Consider the following 20,610-nt stretch of genomic DNA (forward strand, 5'->3'; position numbering starts at 1 on the left):
GTCGTGTCCGACTCTGTGCGACCCCATAGACGGGGGCCCACTGTCTCTGGGATTCTCCAGGCAAGAACACTGGAGTGGGCTGCCATTGCTTTCTCCGAGTTAATATACTAATTTTCACTAATTTGATATCAGATGGTTTAGTGCTTCCGTAATACACAACCACCTTGGGTTCTCCCTCACAGGGTAAATGTTTGAACAGTTAACTCACACATAATCTGAACTAAATAATATCACTTTGATTTATTTTAAAAGCAGAGAAAAAGAGGAATGAAGATTGAGATTAGGAAATAATGAATGTATCACATGTGAGGGATGGTGTTAGAATATGGCATGCCTTCTAATTATGTAATAACATCTACAGCAATCCTTTAATAACAAATTATGTAGTTAGAAAATACTGTTTAAAACACCTAATAACGTGTAGATTTATTCAGAGAACAGGAATGTGTCTGTTTCAACTAATAACTTGAATGTCTAGCTTACCCTCTGAGTGAATGTATATAAACTGCATACAAAGCAATGTTTAAAAAAACTACAATTGAGGTATCTGACATAAAACACGTTGATCTTCCCATCCTGCATCAGTAATGTGCGCCTTAATCCACACAGTCAAGGTCTGTGAAATGTTGCCACTGCTAAGTCAAAGTCATTTGAAAAATAAGGAAGTGACGTGTCAAATAACAGGATAAAACCGCAAGCAGAACACAGATCACAGGGAAGCTCCTTTATCAAAACAAGAGAGAGGGGCTTTCCTGCTAGTGCAGTGGCTAAGAATCTGCCTTGGAATACAGGGGATGTGGGTGTGATCCCTGACTGGGCAACGAGGGCCCATATGCTGTGGAGTAGCGGAGCCTGTGCATCACAGTGAGAGCCCACACGCCTGTGGAAGGTCCTGCATGAGGTGGCGACGGTCTGTGTGCCACAGTTAAGGCCCCACACAGCCAGATACATAACTACTAAAAAAAAAAACAAGAGAGAGAGAAAGAGAAAAAGAGAGAGAAGCAACCCTGCCAGTGTGTTGGGTCAAATGCCACACAAGGGCGAACCACTATTTGGTATAGAAGTTAAAGGTTTTTAAAAGCCTTAACAGTCTTGCCATATCACTCGGACAACAATCTCCTAGGAAATGAAGAGTATGCTATGCTGATAGCTTAAGAGCTGAAGCACTGCTAAACCTGCCAACCTGATACTTATTTAAGCTTATTAATTTATTTCTACCAATCTAGTTTATATTATCTTAGCTTTCTTTTAAAAAGCCAGTCAGATGGTTTAGATAGTTCCAAAGTACTAAAAACTTTGTGAATTACAATTTGTTTCCTCATAACTGAGACTCTTCACAAATATGCATTTTCTCTAAAATTATTATATCTATTAAAAAACATTTTATGTTCTCAACATATAATGTTTCTTTGAGCTAAAATAAATTACCAAAGAAATATAAAGAACAAAACAGGGATGTCATTCTTGATTTTTTATCTACCAGAGTAGGTGGTATGTTACAACACTTTCAACATAAAATAATTTGGATAATACTTTAGTGCTGGCTTAAATTTCAAACAGTAATTATATTCTCTGGGGAAAAAACCATCAGGCTTTTCCTGATTCTACTGAAATACCCAATCTAATCTATACTTCAGTAATTTTATTTCACCTAATGATCTTGCTATGGCCAGTGCGTTCTCTTGGCCGAACTCTATTAGCCTTTGCTGTTCTGTACTCCAAGGCCAAATTTGCCTGTTACTCCAGGTGTTTCTTGACTTCCTACTTTTGTATTCCAACAACACAAGAGAAGATTCTACACATGGACATCACCAGATGGTCAACACCAAAATCAGATTGATTATATTCTTTGCAGCCAAAGATGAAGAAGCTCGATACAGTCAGCAAAAACAAGTCTGGGAGCTGACTGTAGCTGAGATCATGAACTCCTTATTGCCAAATAAAGATTTAAGTTGAAGAAAGTAGAGAAAACTACTAGACCATTCAGGTATGACCTAATTCAAATCCCTTATGACTATACACTGGAAGTGAGAAATAGATTTAAGGGATTCGATCTGATAGACAGAGTGCCTGATGCCATGGATGGAGATTTGTGACACTGTACAGGAGACAGGGATCAAGACCGCCCACAAGAAAAAGAAATGCAAAAAAGCAAAATGGCTGTCTGAGGGGGCCTTACAAATAGCTGTGAAAAGAAGGGAAGTGAAAAGCAAAGGGGAAAAGGAAAGATATACCCATCTGAATGCAGAGTTCCAAAGAAGAGCAAGGAGAGCCAAGAAAGCCTTTCTCAGTGATCAGTGCAAAGAAATAGAGGAAAACAATAGAATGGGAAAGAATAGAGATCTCTTCAAGAAAATTAGAGATACCAAGGGAACATTTCATGTAAAGATGGGCTCAATAAAGGACAGAAATGGTATGGCCCTAACAGAAGCAGAAGATATTAAGAAGAGGTGGCAAGAATACACAGAAGAACTGTACAAAAAAGATCTTCACGACCCAGATGATCAGGATGATGTGATCACTAATCTAGAGCCAGCCATCCTGGAATGTGAAGTCAAGTGGGCCTTAGGAAGTACCACTACGAACAAAGCTAGTGGAGGTGATGGAATTCCAGTTGAGCTATTTCATATCCTAAATGATGATGCTGTGAAAGTGCTGCACTCAATATGCCAGCAAATTTGGAAAACTCAGCAATGGCCACAGGACTGGAAAAGGTCCGTTTTTATTCCAGTTCCAAAGAAAGGCATTGCAAAAGAATGCTCAAACTATCACACAACTGCACTCATCTCACATGCTAGTAAAGGAATGCTCAAAATTCTCCAAGCTGGGCTTCAGCAATTTGTGAAACGTGAACTTCCAGATGTTCAAGCTGGTTTTAGAAAAGGCAGAGGAACCAGAGATCAAGTTGCCAACATCCGCTGGATCATCGAAAAAGCAAGAGAGTTCCAGAAAAACATCTATTTCTGCTTTATTGACTATGCCAAAGCCTTTGACTGTGTGGATCACAATAAACTGGAAAATTCTGAAAGAGATGGGAATACCAGACCACCTGACCTGTCTCTTGAGAAACCTGTATGCAGGTCAGGAAGCAACAGTTAGAACTAGACAGGGAACAACAGACTGGTTCCAAATAGGAAAAGGAGTACGTCAAGGCTGTATATTGTCACCCTGTTTATTTAACTTCTATGCAGAGTACATCATGAGAAACGCTGGGCTGGAGGAAGCACAAGCTGGAATCAAGATTGCCGGGAGAAATATCAATAACCTCAGATATGCAGATGACACCACCCTTATGGCAGAAAGTAAAGAAGAACTAAAGAGCCTCTTATGAAAGTGAAAGAGGAGAGTGAAAAAGTTGGCTTAAAGCTCAACATTCAGAAAACAAAGATCATGGCATCTGGTCCCATCACTTCATGGGAAATGGATGGGGAAACAGTAGAAACAGTGGCTGACTTTATTTTTCTGGGCTCCAAAATCACTGCAGATGGTGATTGTAGCCATGAAATTAAAAGACGCTTACTTCTTGGAAGGAAAGTAATGACCAACCTAGACAAGCATATTCAAAAGCAGAGACAGTACTTTGCCAACAAAGGTCCGTTTAGTCAAGGCTATGGTTTTTCCAGTGGCCATGTATGGATGTGAGAGTTGGGCTGTGAAGAAAGCTGAGCACCGAAGAATTGATGCTTTTGAACTGTGGTGTTGGAGAAGACTCTTGAGAGTCCCTTGGACTGCAAGGAGATCCAACCAGTCCATCCTAAAGGAGATCAGTCCTGGGTGTTCATTGGTAGGACTGATGTTGAAGCTGAAACTCCAATACTTTGGCCACCTGATGCGAAGAGCTGACTTATTTGGAAAAGACCCTGATGCTGGGAAAGATTGAGGGCAGGAGAAGGGGATGAGAGGATGAGATGGTTGGATGGCATCATCGACTCAATGGACACGGCTTTGAGTGGACTGTGGAAGTTGGTGATGGACAGGGAGGCCTGTGTGCTGTGATTCATGGGGTTCCAAAGAGTTGGACATGACTGAGCGACTGAAGTGAATAATCTTGCATCACTTTACATAAATGTCATTCAGTTTAATTATTTTCCTGCTTTATCTGTGACACGTTAATCTAAGAGTAAGTCAGCAGGAATGGTTAGAACAACAAGCTATATACCTAGGGCTTTAAAGGTTTAAACCATTAAATTCATTCCACTTTAAAAACCCTCTGTTAGGTGACATTTAAAAATTTATTTTGGATTTTGATTAATTTGGATTTTTCATCTTCAACAGATTCCTATTTAGTTAATCAGCCTCAGCTTGGTATTACTGTGTATTTGTGTGTGTATGTGTTTCCATTACTGCTTTCTTTTGCCCACAAACTATTTTAAACAAGTCTTTCAAATATTTCCCCTTTCAGCTACTATAAAAGGAATAAAGTAATCTTTATTCCTCTCATTCTTACTTATATCCAACACGAAGGGCTAGAACCAAACGTTTCTCAAACCACACAGCCCTCAGTACATTACAGTTATTTCATTCCCCAACATAATCTCTTAAATTCTCACCATTTATCGGTATAATTCTAATTTCAGAGGCCTGTGTTCTGAGAGAAATGTTAACAATTTTAGTATAACAGTAAATTATATATTTATACATGAATAAAAATGATGAAAGTCTAAACTTATAAATGTAGGAAATGGCTAAGAAAAAGTTACAGTCCAAAATTAAAAACAAACCTGAGAAATATACTGCTCCTTAGAAGGGTCTTTGGACATGGAATGCAAATATTTGGACCTGGCCAAGGAAGGAAGCCTAAGTTAAAGGTAGGTTCATCCTACCTGAGTGAATCCAAGTTTGATTCGTCTTTGTTTGAAGGTCTTGGCAAACTGCTCAAGCTCCTCAAGGTCACTGGGCTCCTCCAAGCTGGGAGTTTCAATCCGCTTTGGTGTTGCCTGGCTCTGTGGAAGTGTCTGAATTGGGGTTGCTGCTATTGTGCGTGTTGGGGTTGCTGGCTGTTAGAGAAGGAACAGAAGAATAAGAACACACGTACGCTAAGAAATTTAAGTTCATATCTGGAATGCTGCAAGCAAACAATTTACAGGAACAGCTATATTCAAGAACTATGAAGACCATGTAACAGGGTGGCAGGCACAACGTAACCCCAGTGAGAAAAGCAGAGTGTGACGCTAGACACACTACAGTTGCAGTCAGGGGCAAACGCGCATCTGCGGAAAAGGCCGGAGTATGCAAAAATGAAGCCCATTATCCTGGAGTTTTCAAATGGTCTGAATGCACACATCTCATGTCATTTAAGAAATCAGTCTTTATTTTTAAGAACGTGTATCACAAACATGTCACTTAAACTTAAGTTTCAACAGCAGGAACCATCCCTGTCTTATCACTATCATATCTCCTACTTGTAACAGAATATTATAAAAAATAAGATTATTAAAAACTATTTTAAGGGGGAAAAACAAATCACCTATAGTTTAAATAACTTAATAGCTTCATTTCTGACTATTTGTTCAAGTTTTCTTTCATAGAGCTTCATTTTTACGCTGTTAAATTATCCATAACCTCTAGAAGCTTTCCTCCTCCCATACATCTACTGATCCATTGTTAACCTTAACTGTAATTATAGTAACAAAATTTTATACTCTGCTCTTCTCTCTTAACACTAGGTTTCAATGTTTTCTACTATGTTGTTTCAGTCATCATAATTGTCAAAGCTGGGCTGAAAGGTAATAAAATCATAATAATTTATTTAACCATTTCTTTATCGTTAGATATTTTTCATTTGTTTTTACTAACATAGATGATACCACAAAGAAACACTGTGCATACAGTCATTTTTTCAACCTAATTAGTTCTTTGAGATAAATTCACAAAGGATTTTTCTGTAACTGGATAAAGAGTATACCATACACAATTTCGTGGCTTCTGGCACACATCATAATGCTGGTTCTCAGTATACACTGTTTTCCACATGATTTGTGTTAGCAGTTTTAAAAAATGTTTTACTAATTCAGGAATAAACTGCACTTTGCTAATGCCTTAATTCTTATTTCTTATTACTTAAAGCCAAAATTTTCCCATGTGTTAATTATTACCTGTACTTCCTTTCATGTGAATTAACTTTACATCCACAATCCATTTATATATTAATGGTATCCTTATTCTCAAAGAGCTCATCAAATGTTATAGATTAAGCCTTTGTCTGTTGTATTAATACAAATGCTTTTCCCACTCTGCTTTTCTCCTTTTAGTTTTCAGTGTATGGAAGTTCTGAATTATCATTTGGGTGAACTATTTTTTCTTCCTCAGTATCTGCTGTTGCTTCAAATCTGAGAAAGCTTTGACTTATTTCTAGCTAAACATATCCTGCTTCTTTTATGTCTTTAAAAATGTTTAATTATTTAAATCCATCTAAAGTTTATTTGGGGACATAAGGGTATAATCTATCTTTTTTGACTCACAGGCTCCGAGTAGAACCCTCCTTCTGAGTCCTCACTAGTGACGGGTGCTGCCCTGACTGCATCATAACTGCATCAGTTAACCCTCTCTGTGAACAGAAGCCCAGGTGAGAGATTACAGGACAGGATTACAGATGGAGTCTCTGGTTGTGTACTTTTTTCCTTATAATTTTAATGCATCGTATACCCCTAAATTTTACCTCATTAGTAATATGCTCTCTCCAACTGAACTAACTGCCCCTGAAAACTACATAATAGGAATTGCGCATGCCTACACTTGGGGTAAGCGCCTCTCTATCATCCCTCTTCAATGAAGACAACAAAATTAATCTCTCTGGCATGCTGACACTGAGAAAATTTTAACCTGACCACCTGGAGGAACCCAAAACTTTACCAACCAAGTTAGAGTCCTATGTGGTTACAACTTCCCAGTGAAACTGGTTGATGGTTAGAGATGTGTCTCAACTATCAGACAGTTGCTTTATTTCCAGGCTTGAAGTAGCCCCATTCTCAAATAATAAAGGACTAAAAATAGCTTGGGTACCTTTTGGTGGAGTGGTTACAGATAAGTTACCCCAACTCCAGAAACCTCAGGCTGGACTGGGCCAGATCTAGAAATAGTAGAGTAAAATTCAGTGAGCAGGAGTCAGGATGAAGCTGTCAGCCCTGCCACTGTTCACAAAGCTCACAGGTCAGAAAGGAACTGCTGTATAGGTTTTCTTTTCAACCTCACTTTCATAATTCCGCTTGTTCATAATTAAACACACCATTTAAAAGTGTACAGTTGGATGGGTTTTGACAACTATATTTAGTCATAAAACTCTTATAAGCGATTGAGGTGCAGAAAATTTCCATCACCCTCAAAAGTTTCCTGGGCCCTTTGTGGTCAATCCTCACCCCTAGCCCCCATCCCCTGGCAACCACTGATTTGACTTCTGTCCCTGTAGCTTTGCTGTCAAATGCCGTATTAATTGAAGCATGCAGTACACAGCTTTATGTTTGTCTCCTTTCACCTGGCACAATGCTTTTGAAATCCATGTGTGATGCTGAATGGACTCTAAGTACATTTGTTTCTATGGCTGAGCAGCGATCCGTCGTATAGATATGTCGGAATTTATGGCATCTATTTACCAGTTGATGGATGTTCAGGCTGTTCATGAAAGCGCTATGAGCATCCATATGCAGGCCTTTGTGTGAGCAAATGCACTCATTTCCGAGAGTACAGCTGCTGAGTCATAAGGTGTATTTAACTTGATAAGAAACCACCAAGTTCTTCTCTAAAGGGCCTGCATCAATCTGCAACCCCAGTGGCAATGTTTAAGAGCTGGGTTTGCTTTATATTCTCATCAACACTTGGTATTATCATAGTCTTTAATTTTGCCCGTTCTACTGGGTAGTGATATTTCATTTGCATTTTCCTCATGACTAATAATTTTGAGCATCTTTTCATACACTTATTGGGTATTTAACATGCCTTCTTTGGTAAAATATCTTCAAATATTTTGCACACACCCCCTTGAAAAAACAGGTTGTCTTATTGTGCTGTATGAGTTCTTTATATAATCTGGATATAAGCCTTTTATATATATATAAGTGTGTGTGTATATATATATATATCTATATATATATCTATATATATGTTTCAAGAATATTTTCTTCCAGTCTGTGGCTTTTCATTCTTTCAACAGAAGCTTTTAATTTTTATGAAATTAAATTTATTACTTTTTTTTCTTTTATGGTTAGTGCTTTTTGTGTCCCACTCAAGAAATTACCTTATCCAGGGACACAAAGATTTTCCCTTAAGTTTTTTTCTAGAAATTTAGGTCTGCAACCCATTTCAAATTAATCTTTGTATATCACTGTGAAGGAGAAGAGGGTGACAGAGGATGAGATGGTGGGATGACATTACTGCTTCAGTGGATGTGAACCTGGGCAAACTTCGGGAGACAGTGAGGGACAGGGAGGCCTGGAGTGCTGCCATCAATGGGTTCCCAAAGAGTCGAATGTGACTGAGCAACAACAATAATATCGTTGTGAAATAAGGAGTGAGGTTCTTTTTTTTTCTGCCGATGGATGGCCAGTTGGTTCTTGATAATGCAGGTCTATTGGACTTCTGCTCTATTTCTATTCACATGCCATTATCACACTGTCTTTCTTACCATAGTTGTGTAATAATTCTGGACAACGAGTAATCCTTTAACTTCCTCACTTTTCAAAATTGTTTGGCTATTCCATGACCTCTTCAATTCTGTACAAATGTTAGAAACACCATACATATTTCTTCAAAGAAAGCTGTAGATATTAATTGGCATTGTATTGAATTTATACATCAATTTGGAGAGATCTTATTTTACCAATCGAAGTCTTCATGAACACATTACATCTCTCCATTTACTTAGGTCTTCTTCAATTTCACTCAGCAAGATTTTGTAGTCTTCAATGTATAGGTCTTATAAACATTTTGTTAAATTTACTCTTAATTACTGCAAATATTTTTCTTAATTTCAATTTCCAAATGATTTTTATTAATACAAAGATTTTTGTCTATTGACTTTGTATCTTGCTTGCTAAGTTACTAAGTAACTTTGTATCATACTTGCTAAGTTCATTTACTAATTCCAGCAATCTTTTTGTAGACTCCTCTGAATTTTCTGCATAGACAATCATGTTGTCTGCCAAAGGAGACCCTTCCTTTCTAACTTACATGTTCTTTATTTTCTTATCTTACTGAATTGCTAGGCTCTTCAGTACAATGCTGAATAAAAGTGGTAACAGTGCATAACTGTTCAATCTTTATAATGGGTTTTTTTTGGTAGATGCCTTTTAGCAGGTTGAGAAAGTTACTTTCTGTTCTTAGAAGAGTTTTTTTTTTTTTTTTTAAATCATAAACAGTTGCTGAATTTGGTCAAATCTAGTAATTTGTTAGTATCAAGTGATAACTTCCATAGTTATGAACAAAGAGAAGCAGAGATGGAAGGGGAATTGAGGATCAGCTAGTTCAATTACCTGCTTTACAGATAAGGAGATGGAAGTACAGAAAGGAGAAATGATATGCTCAAAGTCACAGCTAGGAAAGAAACAGAACTAGGCCTAAAGCCTTAACCTCTTAACCTCTAGATGCCTAGACTTGTACTTTTTCTATCGTTAACCTCTGGAAGAAATTAGCTAAAGCAGCACAGGAAAGTTGAGGTAGGGAATAAAACACAGAGATAAGAGTTTCTTCACAGTTCCTGAGAAAGAGCAAAGAACAATGACGGTTGTAACTGAGGCGCTAGGTGTCTAGTTCAAGTGGTAATCTCTACTGTCATATGTCGGGGGGAGGGTGGGCAAAGAGCCAGAATGCATTACTCATTCAGTGCTAACAGAGCTATTCTTTATGAACATGTAAGAAAATAGGGACTCGTTGAAGGTTTTCAAAGACTACATCAATTTGGCAGCATTGTTTTCTATGAAGCTGATAAACCTAGCTTTGAAATTTTGGTGAGTCTTTTAAAACTATTCCAATTATTTTTATTAGGGAGTTGAATTAGACAGAGCCCCAAAGTATCTCAAGACAACAGGATAAAAGAAAGCAACCCTCATGGAAGAAAACTGACCTGGGAGGTGAGGGCGATGCTTGGCTGAGACTGTAGGAGGTTGGCTTGGCTTTGCTGAGGTAGTTGTGTTAGAAGATTTTGCGCTTGCAGGAGACCTACAAAACACAAACATGTTATGTCCAACATTAAAGATTACCTTGAATATATGGCATAAGAAAATGAAGTGAGATTTTCAACTGATATCCTGATAGTCCTACTGGTCTTAAAACTCTTAAGGTCTTATCTGCCTACAGTCTTATTAAATACAATTCAGTCTTATTAAATACAATTTGGGCAAGAAGATATGGAAAAATGTAAAACTGGTATATGTCTTTGGTGTAACCTAACCTCTCTGGTTGATCAATTGTTTTATTTTAGGAAGGAATGGATGAAAGCAAAGAAGTATTTTAAATGGAGCAGCTTGAAACTCCAAAAAAAAAACACCCCAAAACCCACAAAGCTCTACTTCTTAACCAAAAAGCAATTAGAAACTGCTAGTATATGCTAGACCAGAGAACTGTCTAGTTCATGAAAGGGGCAGGCTATCTTAATCGTTTAAAACTGGAATAGGTATGTGTACAACAAAAGATTTTTGAATGATTAAGAAAAAAGGCTAAAAAACAAATAATGAGGAAGCAGTAATGCACTAATATTCCTTGGGCTGAAGCCTTGATACTCTAATACTGTCTATACTGATTCCATTAACCAGCCCAACAAACATGATTGCACTTTATACAGAAATAACACAACAACATTTAGCACTAAAAGGCCTTGAAGATTTTTTTTTATAACTCCCCAAATTTCTACAGTTTCTAACATGATACCCTCTTTTTCTTAAACTTTAAAAGAAAACCAATGATTGTTAGCAGCATATATTTTCAATGCTCAAATCCTCAGCCCACACTCTTTGAACAGATTCCCATGAAAAACTATCAAAACACTAGAAGCAACTTATCCAATATATGTTCAGCAGCTGAAGAATTTAACTGAGACTTTTGGCCAAACTCACAGTACTCCTTACTGAGTAAGCATATGAAAGGCAGGGAATGATGACCTTCAATAATGAGGTAGGCATGACAAAGTTTCTCTCAACATGAATATTGAGCTAAAATTAAATTAAAAAAAAACAAACAAAACCCCACTGTTTTAATGGACAGCTTCCAGGCCAAAATACAATAGTTAGCATCTGTGTGGACAAGTGGACAGCCTTGGTGTGCCACTAATAAGCTCTAAGGAGGTGCTCACCCTGCTGGCCCTGGGGCGTCTGTGAGATGATAAACTGCGCTGGTTGCAGGTTGGTTGTTGGATGGACCAGTACAAACTGTTGCAGGTTGAGATTCTGCTGTTGAAGTTGCTGCAGTTGTTGCAGATCCTAAAAAAGTAGGATTACAACATGGATTGGAGATTCTGAAATAAAAGTGTGCTTAATCTTAAGTTTCCCAGATGATGAGTTCTGTCATCCAAATAAAAAGAGAGTCAATATTTGACATCATTATAAACTCCTAACAAGGATGTGCTCTGGATATGTTCCAAAGCGTGCAAAGGAACCTGGAGCTGTGACATGGACATGCTGTTTCTATGAGCATATATTGCGTGATGACTTACGTGAAATCTAATTTTCAATAGTTAAATGCTAATGGTGGTCTCTTTAACATGTAGAGACCAACATGAGCTTTAAAAATCAAGTGAGAAAATATGTTGCTTTTTTAAGTGACTGAATTTCCTCTTGTAGAGTAAAAATTAAGTGTTATGTCTGAACCTGTATTAATAAATTAAAAGACCTATGAAATTTGGCACCAGCCTAACTCAACTGAGAAAACAGTGCATAAATTTTGAAAAAAGCTATCCACATAAAAATCTGATCTATAACATATTAAACTTGCTTATATTGGCTTATTATTTCATAATTTTTAATGTCCTTGCATGTATGTTATCTTATTAGAATCATGTCAAGATAGAGTCTCACAACTTAGGCATGAAAAACATTTATTTGGTAATGAAAAAAATGGGCAAAATAAAAACAATGACTATTACATAACAGTCATAAACATTAGTCTGACATCTATTCTGTACTTATAGTTTATCGGCTTTTGTAATGTTTAGTCAAATTCTAGCTATAATTTAAGCCCATTTCTGAGTCTTCTCTGGGGGTATAAAACAATTATTTGCATTGGACTCATAATAACTCTTCATCATTTCACTGATGTGACTACTACTTTTTTCCTCTCCTTGAGATAAAGGTTTCCATTTACTTTACTCCTTGGTAGAACTGTCTATGCCTCTCTAAATAAATTTTTATTATCTCTGGATACTCTGCCCTAAAATGCAAAAATTAAAGCCAAACAACACTCTAATGCAGTTCCGCACAAAGCCAATCACTCTGTAGCAGAGAGATGGTTCCCAGTTCCTCTTACACGCAGGTGGCAACACCCACTGCAGAGCATGTGAAAGAACGCGTGCCTGCTGTAATTAGCTAATTAAATATAGCGATCCTCTGCTCCAGAAATGCGCCAGCTAATTATTCAAGAGCTGCCACCTAATATAAACAGTTATTCAAATAATCGGTTATGTGTTTATAATACCAACTCAAATAAGCAAACAAATGTATTATTTCTAGTTCAGTAGTAAAGAAGGCTTCATCACTCACGTCACTGATTTAGAGCTTCTCAGGCCTTTAAGCGCCCACACTAACAATCAGAAGTGAACTTAAGACCACAGAAACTCTGCCATCCTGTTCCTCCCCTCCCGCCCCAGCGATGGGAGTCACTCACTCACCTGTGCGATCTGTATGGGCTGAGACAAGGGGATCTGCGTCATGGGTGTGGCGGCGGAGGCGGAGATGGTGGCCCCAGCAGCACTGTGCTGCTGGCTGGCGGAATGCTGCTGCACGGCGGCCGCCAGCAGCTGCGCCTGTGCCTGTGCCTGCTGTAGTAGTAGCTGCTGCTGGGCTGGGGTCAGAGTCAGCTGAACAAGATCAGGACAAGCAGTTGGAAAGGGTTAAAGGAGATGCGCCCCTAACGCAAGCCAACTGCTTTGAAGTAAGTAACTCAAGTGGTATTAAACCATAGCTACCGAACTTCATATGGCAAGTATGAGGCTAAAATGTTCATCAGTGATCAAGCTACCATTACTTGCAGACCATTTACATTAAAATAGTGGTCCTCACTCTGGACTTAATCATTCAAGCTTGTCCAGGCCCAAGGGTTCAGGCAAAAAAGTAATTAACTAGTAAGCAATAAAGGAAAGAATCAATACTGACAGGAAATGAAAAGAAATTTACACCCAACAGAACAGCAAGTGATTAGTGAGATGAATAAGGAACAAGGATGCTGGATCTGACCAGGAAAGAACTGATAAGGCCCAGCTTCTTCTAATTAGCATGAATCCCTGCCATATTCCATCACTTTCATTATGTTCTAAGATATGATTAAAGAATATGAGGTCCATTTGTTTCTTTTCCAAGTCTCCCTACAGCCTCCTCCCCAACAATCTTTTCTGTTACTGAAAGCATGGCATCTCTGCAACTGTACATCCTCTTTCCAATATATTATCTCTGTGAAACAGGTGGTGACAGCCACTCTCTTTAGATGCAAACGGAGCCCCATGCCCAAGTTTGACAGAAGCTCCAGCCACATGAACCTGGATTCCCAAGTGACTCTTACTATTGTAAACACTAGGCACTCAAACGAAACCCAAACAAGGAAACAGGAAATGTATTTGAAGATTTATACTTGCTTTCAAAATGCAGCTTTTTTCAAACACACTTAAAGTGTTAAGTATGTTCTACCTTCTTTTTGGTGACATGTTCTGATCAAATCAAGAAGGAATATTCCGAAGAGCAAGTATGTCATTTAGTGGCATAATCCTTCTTCAAAAAAGGTCCAGTACAATTTGTGTATTAGAGACAGAATCAAAAGTACATCATTCAAAATTCCAATAGCCATCAAGAGAGATGTTTATAAATATTTTATATAATATGTAAACATATATTAATTTCTATTGATGGGATTTTGTAAAACAATTCTGCAACTATTCTTAAAAGAGCCTTCCGCTGCCAAAACACACTTAACTGAAATGAAGGAAATAAAATATTTTGTAGGTTGATGTGATATGAACTGAATAACAAACAACTCTTCCTCACCACTCTTCTTGACTCCCCCACAAAAGATAATTTAATACACAAATTTTCAACATTGGAAAATATTTTTAATGGGGCCTCAGAGAAAAGACATCTGAAAAGTTAAAAGCTTAATATACTTGCACAGGTCAATTTACTACCAATATTGAAAGAGACACGTGTACCCCAATGTTCATTGCAGCACTGTTTACAATAGCCAGGACATGGAAGCAACCTAGATGTCCGTCGGCAGACGAATGGATAAGAAAGCTGTGGTATCTAAACACAATGGAATATTACTCAGCTATTAAAAAGAATGCATTCGAATCAGTTCTAATGAGGTGGATGAAACTGGAGCCTATTATACAGAGTGAAGTAAGTCAGAAAGAAAAGCACCAATACAGTATACTGACACATATATATGGAATTTAGAAAGATGGTAATGATGACCCTGTATGCGAGACAGCAAAAGTGACACAGATGTAAAGAAAGGTCTTTTGGACTCTGTGGGAGAAGACGAGGGTGGATGATTTGGGAGAATGGCATTGAAACATGTATATTATCATATGTGAAACAGATCTCCAGTTCAGGTTTGACGCATGAGACAGGGTGCTCAGGGCTGGTGCACTGGGATGACCCTAAAGGATGGGATGGAGAGGGAGGTGGGAGGGAGGGTCAGGATGGGGAACACGTGTATACCTGTGGTGGATTCACGTGACTGTATGGCAAAAACCACCACAATATTGTAAAGTAATTAGCCTCCAATTAAAATTAAAAAAAAAAACAAACTTTACTATCAAAAAAACCCAGATGACATTTATTGAACGCTATGACACGCCAGACACTGTTCTATGAATTTCACCTATATCACTACTCTTAATCTCTAAAACAATACTGTGAGCTAAGTATTATTAACATCTCTGTTTAACTGAAGGAAGCCTGAGGCACAGAGAGACGAGGCACAGTACACTGAAGAGCCAGGACATGACTGCAGAGGGCTCATTTTAGAACACTGCGTGTGTGTGCTGGGTCACTCAGTCGTGCCCGACTCTTTGTGACCCCACGGACTGCAGCCTGCCAGGCTCCTCTGTCCACGGAATTTTCCAGGCAAGAATACTGGAACAAGTTGCAATTTCCTACTCTAGGGGATCTTCCTGACCCAGAGATCAAACCTGTGTCTCTTGCATTTGTGGGTGGATTCTTTACCACTGAGCCACTTGGGAAGCCCCTTAGAACACTACACAGTAATTTTAAATGTTTTTCTTTTATAGGTACTAATCCACTTTTAACTTCTACTCTACAGTGATGTTATAACTCCAAACTGACAACCACTGATACAATTTCATCACTGTACCTATTTCAACCACGGGAACATGATTTCACTGCATGATGAAGCAACAGTTGAAACACTGGTTTAAAAAAGTTCTTAAGTTTACCCAGAGCCTATCTGCCATAGTAAGAAAAAATACACTGAAAACTTGTGACAAGGATAGCTCTTTTTTCAGAGCTGTTTACAATGCAGGGAATTCCTTTAAAGACATATGCCAGGCATAGCCATGTATCTGCTACAGTCAACAGATCTAGTCAGATACTGGCCAATGGCAGTTTTGACACAGAGAAAGCTTATTACAAATCTCTCAGTGAAAACTTACCCCAGTTATCTGTCCTCCAGCCAGCATAAGCTGGGTCTGGGGGATGGCTGCCTGCACTGAAGGCTGCTGGGAAGGCTGGCTTGGCTGCTGTGAATCCCCCGATTCTTCATTAGGTTTAGACTGACAGGGTGGGGGGAGGAAAAAAGATTTAATAATTGATTTTTTAAAAGTACTAATTTCATATTTTAAGATTTACAACACAGACTTATCTAATCATGAGTTTTCCAACTTCACATTTCCTTTCTTATATCTTTGTATTTTCCTAATTTTATGTATTAAGTTTTCAGACTTCTTATTCTAAAACTAGCAAAGCTGCTTAGTTTTTCTTAATTTTAAAATTTTTTAATAATTCTTAATTTTTAAGAAGAAAAAGTAATTTGGTCTTCCACTAGTTGACAGAATTTTTCATAAACACAAATCTTTAACTCTGCAAACAAAGAGTAAGGGAAGAACATATTTTCAACCTATGTTTACACTAGACAGACCGTCTATCTCAACATTTGGACATGTCTTTGGTGGTCAGTGTAAAACCTCCCTATATACCATCTCAGAAATTGATTATTTGACCCACGGAACTTTTCCACTAATGTTTTAAAGACTATAAATTTAGCATTCCCCCATCAAGTAACACACAAGCTTAGAGGGAAATGCTGCAGCCAAGAGGGAAAGAGAATATGATCCTGAAAGGGGCACTGAGAGAAAATTTTATGGTAATTAAAACTGGTTATGCAGAGCATTAAAATTCTGCCTAGATTTGCATATTTCCCACCACCTGTTTTGGGGGCTGCAGCAAGGCTAATTAACATAAAGGCTCTGATTAATTCTGCCAGTCATTGGGAGGTAATTGCAGTGCAAGACTGTAAACATTCCACAGTGGAGATACAGCCTGTTTGCCAACATCTCTCTAAGGGATAACAGTTTACCATGGCAACCAAGGCAATTTTCCACCTCCTCTCCCTCAAAAAGGAAGGTCACATTATCTCCTTTTCATTTCTCTTCTCGTCTCCATGTGTTACTAGGTCCATATTTCACTTGGCTTCAGGGAATGCTCAGTCCAAGGTCTTTAGTCATTAGCAACCCTGAAATCAGCCTTCCAGAATACTCTTTCTCTCCTGACTGTTAGCTACCTAAACACTATAATGAAAGGGAGCAGCAGGTTGACTGAAGTATTATGGAGTAATGCGTAAAAAGTAAGCTTTGCATGTTATGCTGAATGGTTCATAGAAACAAAGCACCTAGATTTAAGTTTTGTTTTTAAATTTGACTGTATGGAGCTCATTAATGTTTATAAGTAGGCTTAACTGCAATTCTAAGACTCATGACACGGCAGAACAGAGAAGAACCTGTCAATCTTCTAAACTCGTCCACTTAAATATATGCAATTGCCCCTTGGTATCTACAGAGAATACGTTCCAGGACCACCCCCACCCCCCACCCCCCTGCCCCAGACACCAAACTCTGCAGATGCTGAAGTCCTTCACAGCCAGCTCTCTGTACCCAGATGTGGAACCGGCGGTGGGCAGGGCTGACTGTATAAGAAAAAATGAGCCCCAGGAGGAAGTGACTTGCCAAAATTCACACAGCTCGTGAGTGGCAGAATGGGAATTCAAATCTAAGACTTAGGTCTCTCATTTTATCATTCTTCCCTCTAATATAATGTTTTCCTAACATATGAAAAATCATAAATGGCTGTACAACTTAGAAACACTTTTACTGAACTTCCAAATAAAACCTTGAAAGCAGACTTTTCTTGTTCACCTTTGGACAGTCACAGTGATGTAATATAAAATGGATTTTTATTAATGGCAATGATTATCATTATTTGAATTTTCATGAGATTCAGTAAGAAAAAAAGTAATACTTCTAAGTATTTTCGTTATAAAATTATTGCATATTCATTACAGAAAAGTAGGAGAATATGGTAAAAACGAATAGGAAAACTGACCCGCAGCCCCACGTCCCTGCTCACCTGTACACTTAGAGACTGAGCGGCAGCCTGTAAGCTTGTCCCAGCGAGCTGGACCTATGAAAGCAAAGTAACTGGGGAGATTCTGATCGCATGCTGTTGGCATCCGTCACTAGAGCCTGTCACCAACAAGTCTCTACAGACGCGCGCTCTGTTTAGAGCCAGGCACACGAAGAGGTTTACCTTAAGGAGCTGAAACTTCATGGAAAAGCTCACAGTACCTCCACCTCCCAGCAGAAAGTGCTGCTAAAATTTCTTTTCTGAAGATGTTTTCCCACACTAAACCTGCATCAGCAGGCATGCCACACTTGTATTCGACATTCCTTACATTACATTGTTTGTACTCACAGGATACTGAGTTTCTAAACCCTTAACTCCTCTTCCACATTGTGTGAAAGAACATAGAAGCAGGCTACTTATAGACGTTATCTTTACCCTTAGAACATTCTAATTTCAAAGTTTCATGTATATAAAAGTAAAAATCTTATACACACACATACACACCTACATAGTCAAGTCCTTAAAATATTTATTGTCATAATTCAAAAATCCTGGCTGAAATAAAGAATCTGTCCTATAAAGCACATATAAAAGTCTGTCAGAACAGTTAATACTAACACTTCACACATTCAAAAAGTTCAAACCATGGTTATATTAAAATAAAGGTCATCCTGTGGCAACCATGATGATAATAACCGATTCAGGCAACCGTCACTAATGGATGTTCTAACTAATGGGTGAAATTTAAGGAGCAACACGATATTTACACATTCTCTCCCTATCTCTCCATAGATATTTATTAATTACACAGGGTAAAATAATGGGAAAATCAGGAAGACAAGTGATCACAGTTAAAGCCACCAGTAATGATACATGTTCCTTCTACTATGATGCACTTAGAAGAATACAATATTATTTACAGTGTATTTGCCTCTAGTTCTAATTGTGATGAAACATCAGTCAAATCTAAATTGACCAACACTATATAAAACAACTGGATTGTTATATAAACTAGGTTTGAATAAATGGAAACCTACCCTAGAATGGCAGCAGTGGGAATTAAAAGTAGGAAACATGAAAAGTATCGCAAAAGTACTACACTTTTGGAAACTGACTGGATATAAATGAAGAAAAAAAAAAAGTTATGGATTATTCCAGGGTTCAAATTTGGAAGACTAAAAAAATTTATCATTAACAGGATAATTCCATTTTGGATTTAGCACACAGCATCAAGACTTCCTGAACTTAAAGTTTCTTTGTGATTTTATTTCAATCATGATGTTTCCAGTTAAAAATCTGTTGAGGAACACAAGGCTTACAGTATCTCCTTATTAACTATGAGGAAGAAAATTACCTTTATAGTAGACAAATTTGAGACACTACCTTAATCAAATGATCAAATTCAGTACAGAATAATGGGACAAGTTGACATGTATGCTGCTGCTGCTGCTAAGTCGCTTCAGTCGTGTCTGACTCTGTGTGACCCCATAGACAGCGGCCCACCAGGCTCCTCTGTCCCTGGGATTCTCCAGGCAAGAACACTGGAGTGGGTTGCCATTTCCTTCTCCAGTGCATGCATGCCTGCTATGTCGCTTCAGTCGTGTCTGACTCTATGCGACCTTATGGACAGCAGCCCACCAGGCTCCTCCGTCCACAGGATTCTCTAGGCAAGAACACTGGAGTGGGTTGCCATTTCCTTCTCCAAGTTGACATGTATATACATACACAAAATGTATGTGCACAAACACAAACACATAAAGCATATATGCTAGCTGGTAACAATTAGTGATACCAGATGAGCTTTTGGCTGAAAACTGTTAAACAATATTCTATTGTTATTCAATTTTTCATAGACTTTGAAGTTTTCAAAATAGAAAGTTGAAAACAAAAAGTGAGCGCATCCCTTTACAACTCCATTTAGCTAGCTCCCAATATCCTTTGGGCTTCCCTGGCTCAGATGGTAAAGTAACTGCCTGAAATGCTGGAGACCTGAGTTCATTCCCTGGGTTGAGAAGATCCCCTGGAACAGACATGGAACAATGGACTAGTTCAAAAGAGGAAAAGGAGCACGTTAAGGCTATATACTGTCACCCTGCTTATTTAACTTATATGCAGAGTACATCACGCAAAATGCCGGGCTGGATGAAGCACAGATGGAATCAAGATTGCTGGGAGAAATATCAACAACCTCAGATATGCAGATGATAGCACTCTAACGGCAGAAGGCAAAGAGGAACTAAAAAAGAACCTCTTGATGAAGGTGAAAGAGGAGAGTGAAAAACTTGGCTTAAAACTCAACATTCAGAAAATGAAGACCATGGCATCTAGCCCCATCACGTCATGGCAAACAGATGGGGGAAAAGTGTTAACTGTGACAGACTTTATTTTCTGGGGCTCCAAAATCACTGTGGATGGTGACTGCAGCCATGAAATTAAAAGATGCTTGCTCCTTGGAATGCTGAAGCTCCAATATTTTGGCCACCTGGAAAAAGAGTTTGGTGAAGAAAAGAGTTTGGTGAAGAGCTGACTCACTGGAAAAGACCCTGATGCTGGGGAAGATGATGTCACTGACTCAATGGACATGAGTCTGAGCGAATTCTAGGAGATAGTGAAGGACAGGGAAGCCTGGTGTGCTATAGTTCCTGGAGTTACAAAGAGTCAGACATGACTTAGCGACCAAACAACAACATTCTACTTGGCTTAAAAAGCACCCTATGAAAAAAATCTTAAAAACGTGAGATGAGCTAATCATTTCTTCCTCTGTACTCATAAGTTTTGCCATCCATTCATTCATTTGTTCAACAAATAATTATTGAACATCTATTATTTTACATCCATATGT

General features: G+C 38.4%; 1 protein-coding gene across 1 annotated transcript in view; it reads right to left on the reverse strand.

Moving 5' to 3' along the window:
• The window catches only part of POU2F1 (POU class 2 homeobox 1), a 79,926-nt gene that overhangs the window by 27,918 nt on the left and 31,398 nt on the right, over positions 1-20,610 (reverse strand). The window contains exons 4-9 of the mRNA XM_052637083.1: positions 17,772-17,825; positions 15,803-15,922; positions 12,809-12,997; positions 11,279-11,405; positions 10,055-10,149; positions 4,824-4,997 (exon numbers count right to left, since the gene is read on the reverse strand). Coding sequence (XP_052493043.1) covers positions 4,824-4,997; positions 10,055-10,149; positions 11,279-11,405; positions 12,809-12,997; positions 15,803-15,922; positions 17,772-17,825 — 759 coding nt within the window. The remainder of the gene's footprint in view (positions 1-4,823; positions 4,998-10,054; positions 10,150-11,278; positions 11,406-12,808; positions 12,998-15,802; positions 15,923-17,771; positions 17,826-20,610) is intronic.

Source organism: Budorcas taxicolor, chromosome 3 (genome assembly GCF_023091745.1).
Source record: "Budorcas taxicolor isolate Tak-1 chromosome 3, Takin1.1, whole genome shotgun sequence".
Lineage (NCBI taxonomy): Eukaryota > Metazoa > Chordata > Mammalia > Artiodactyla > Bovidae > Budorcas > Budorcas taxicolor.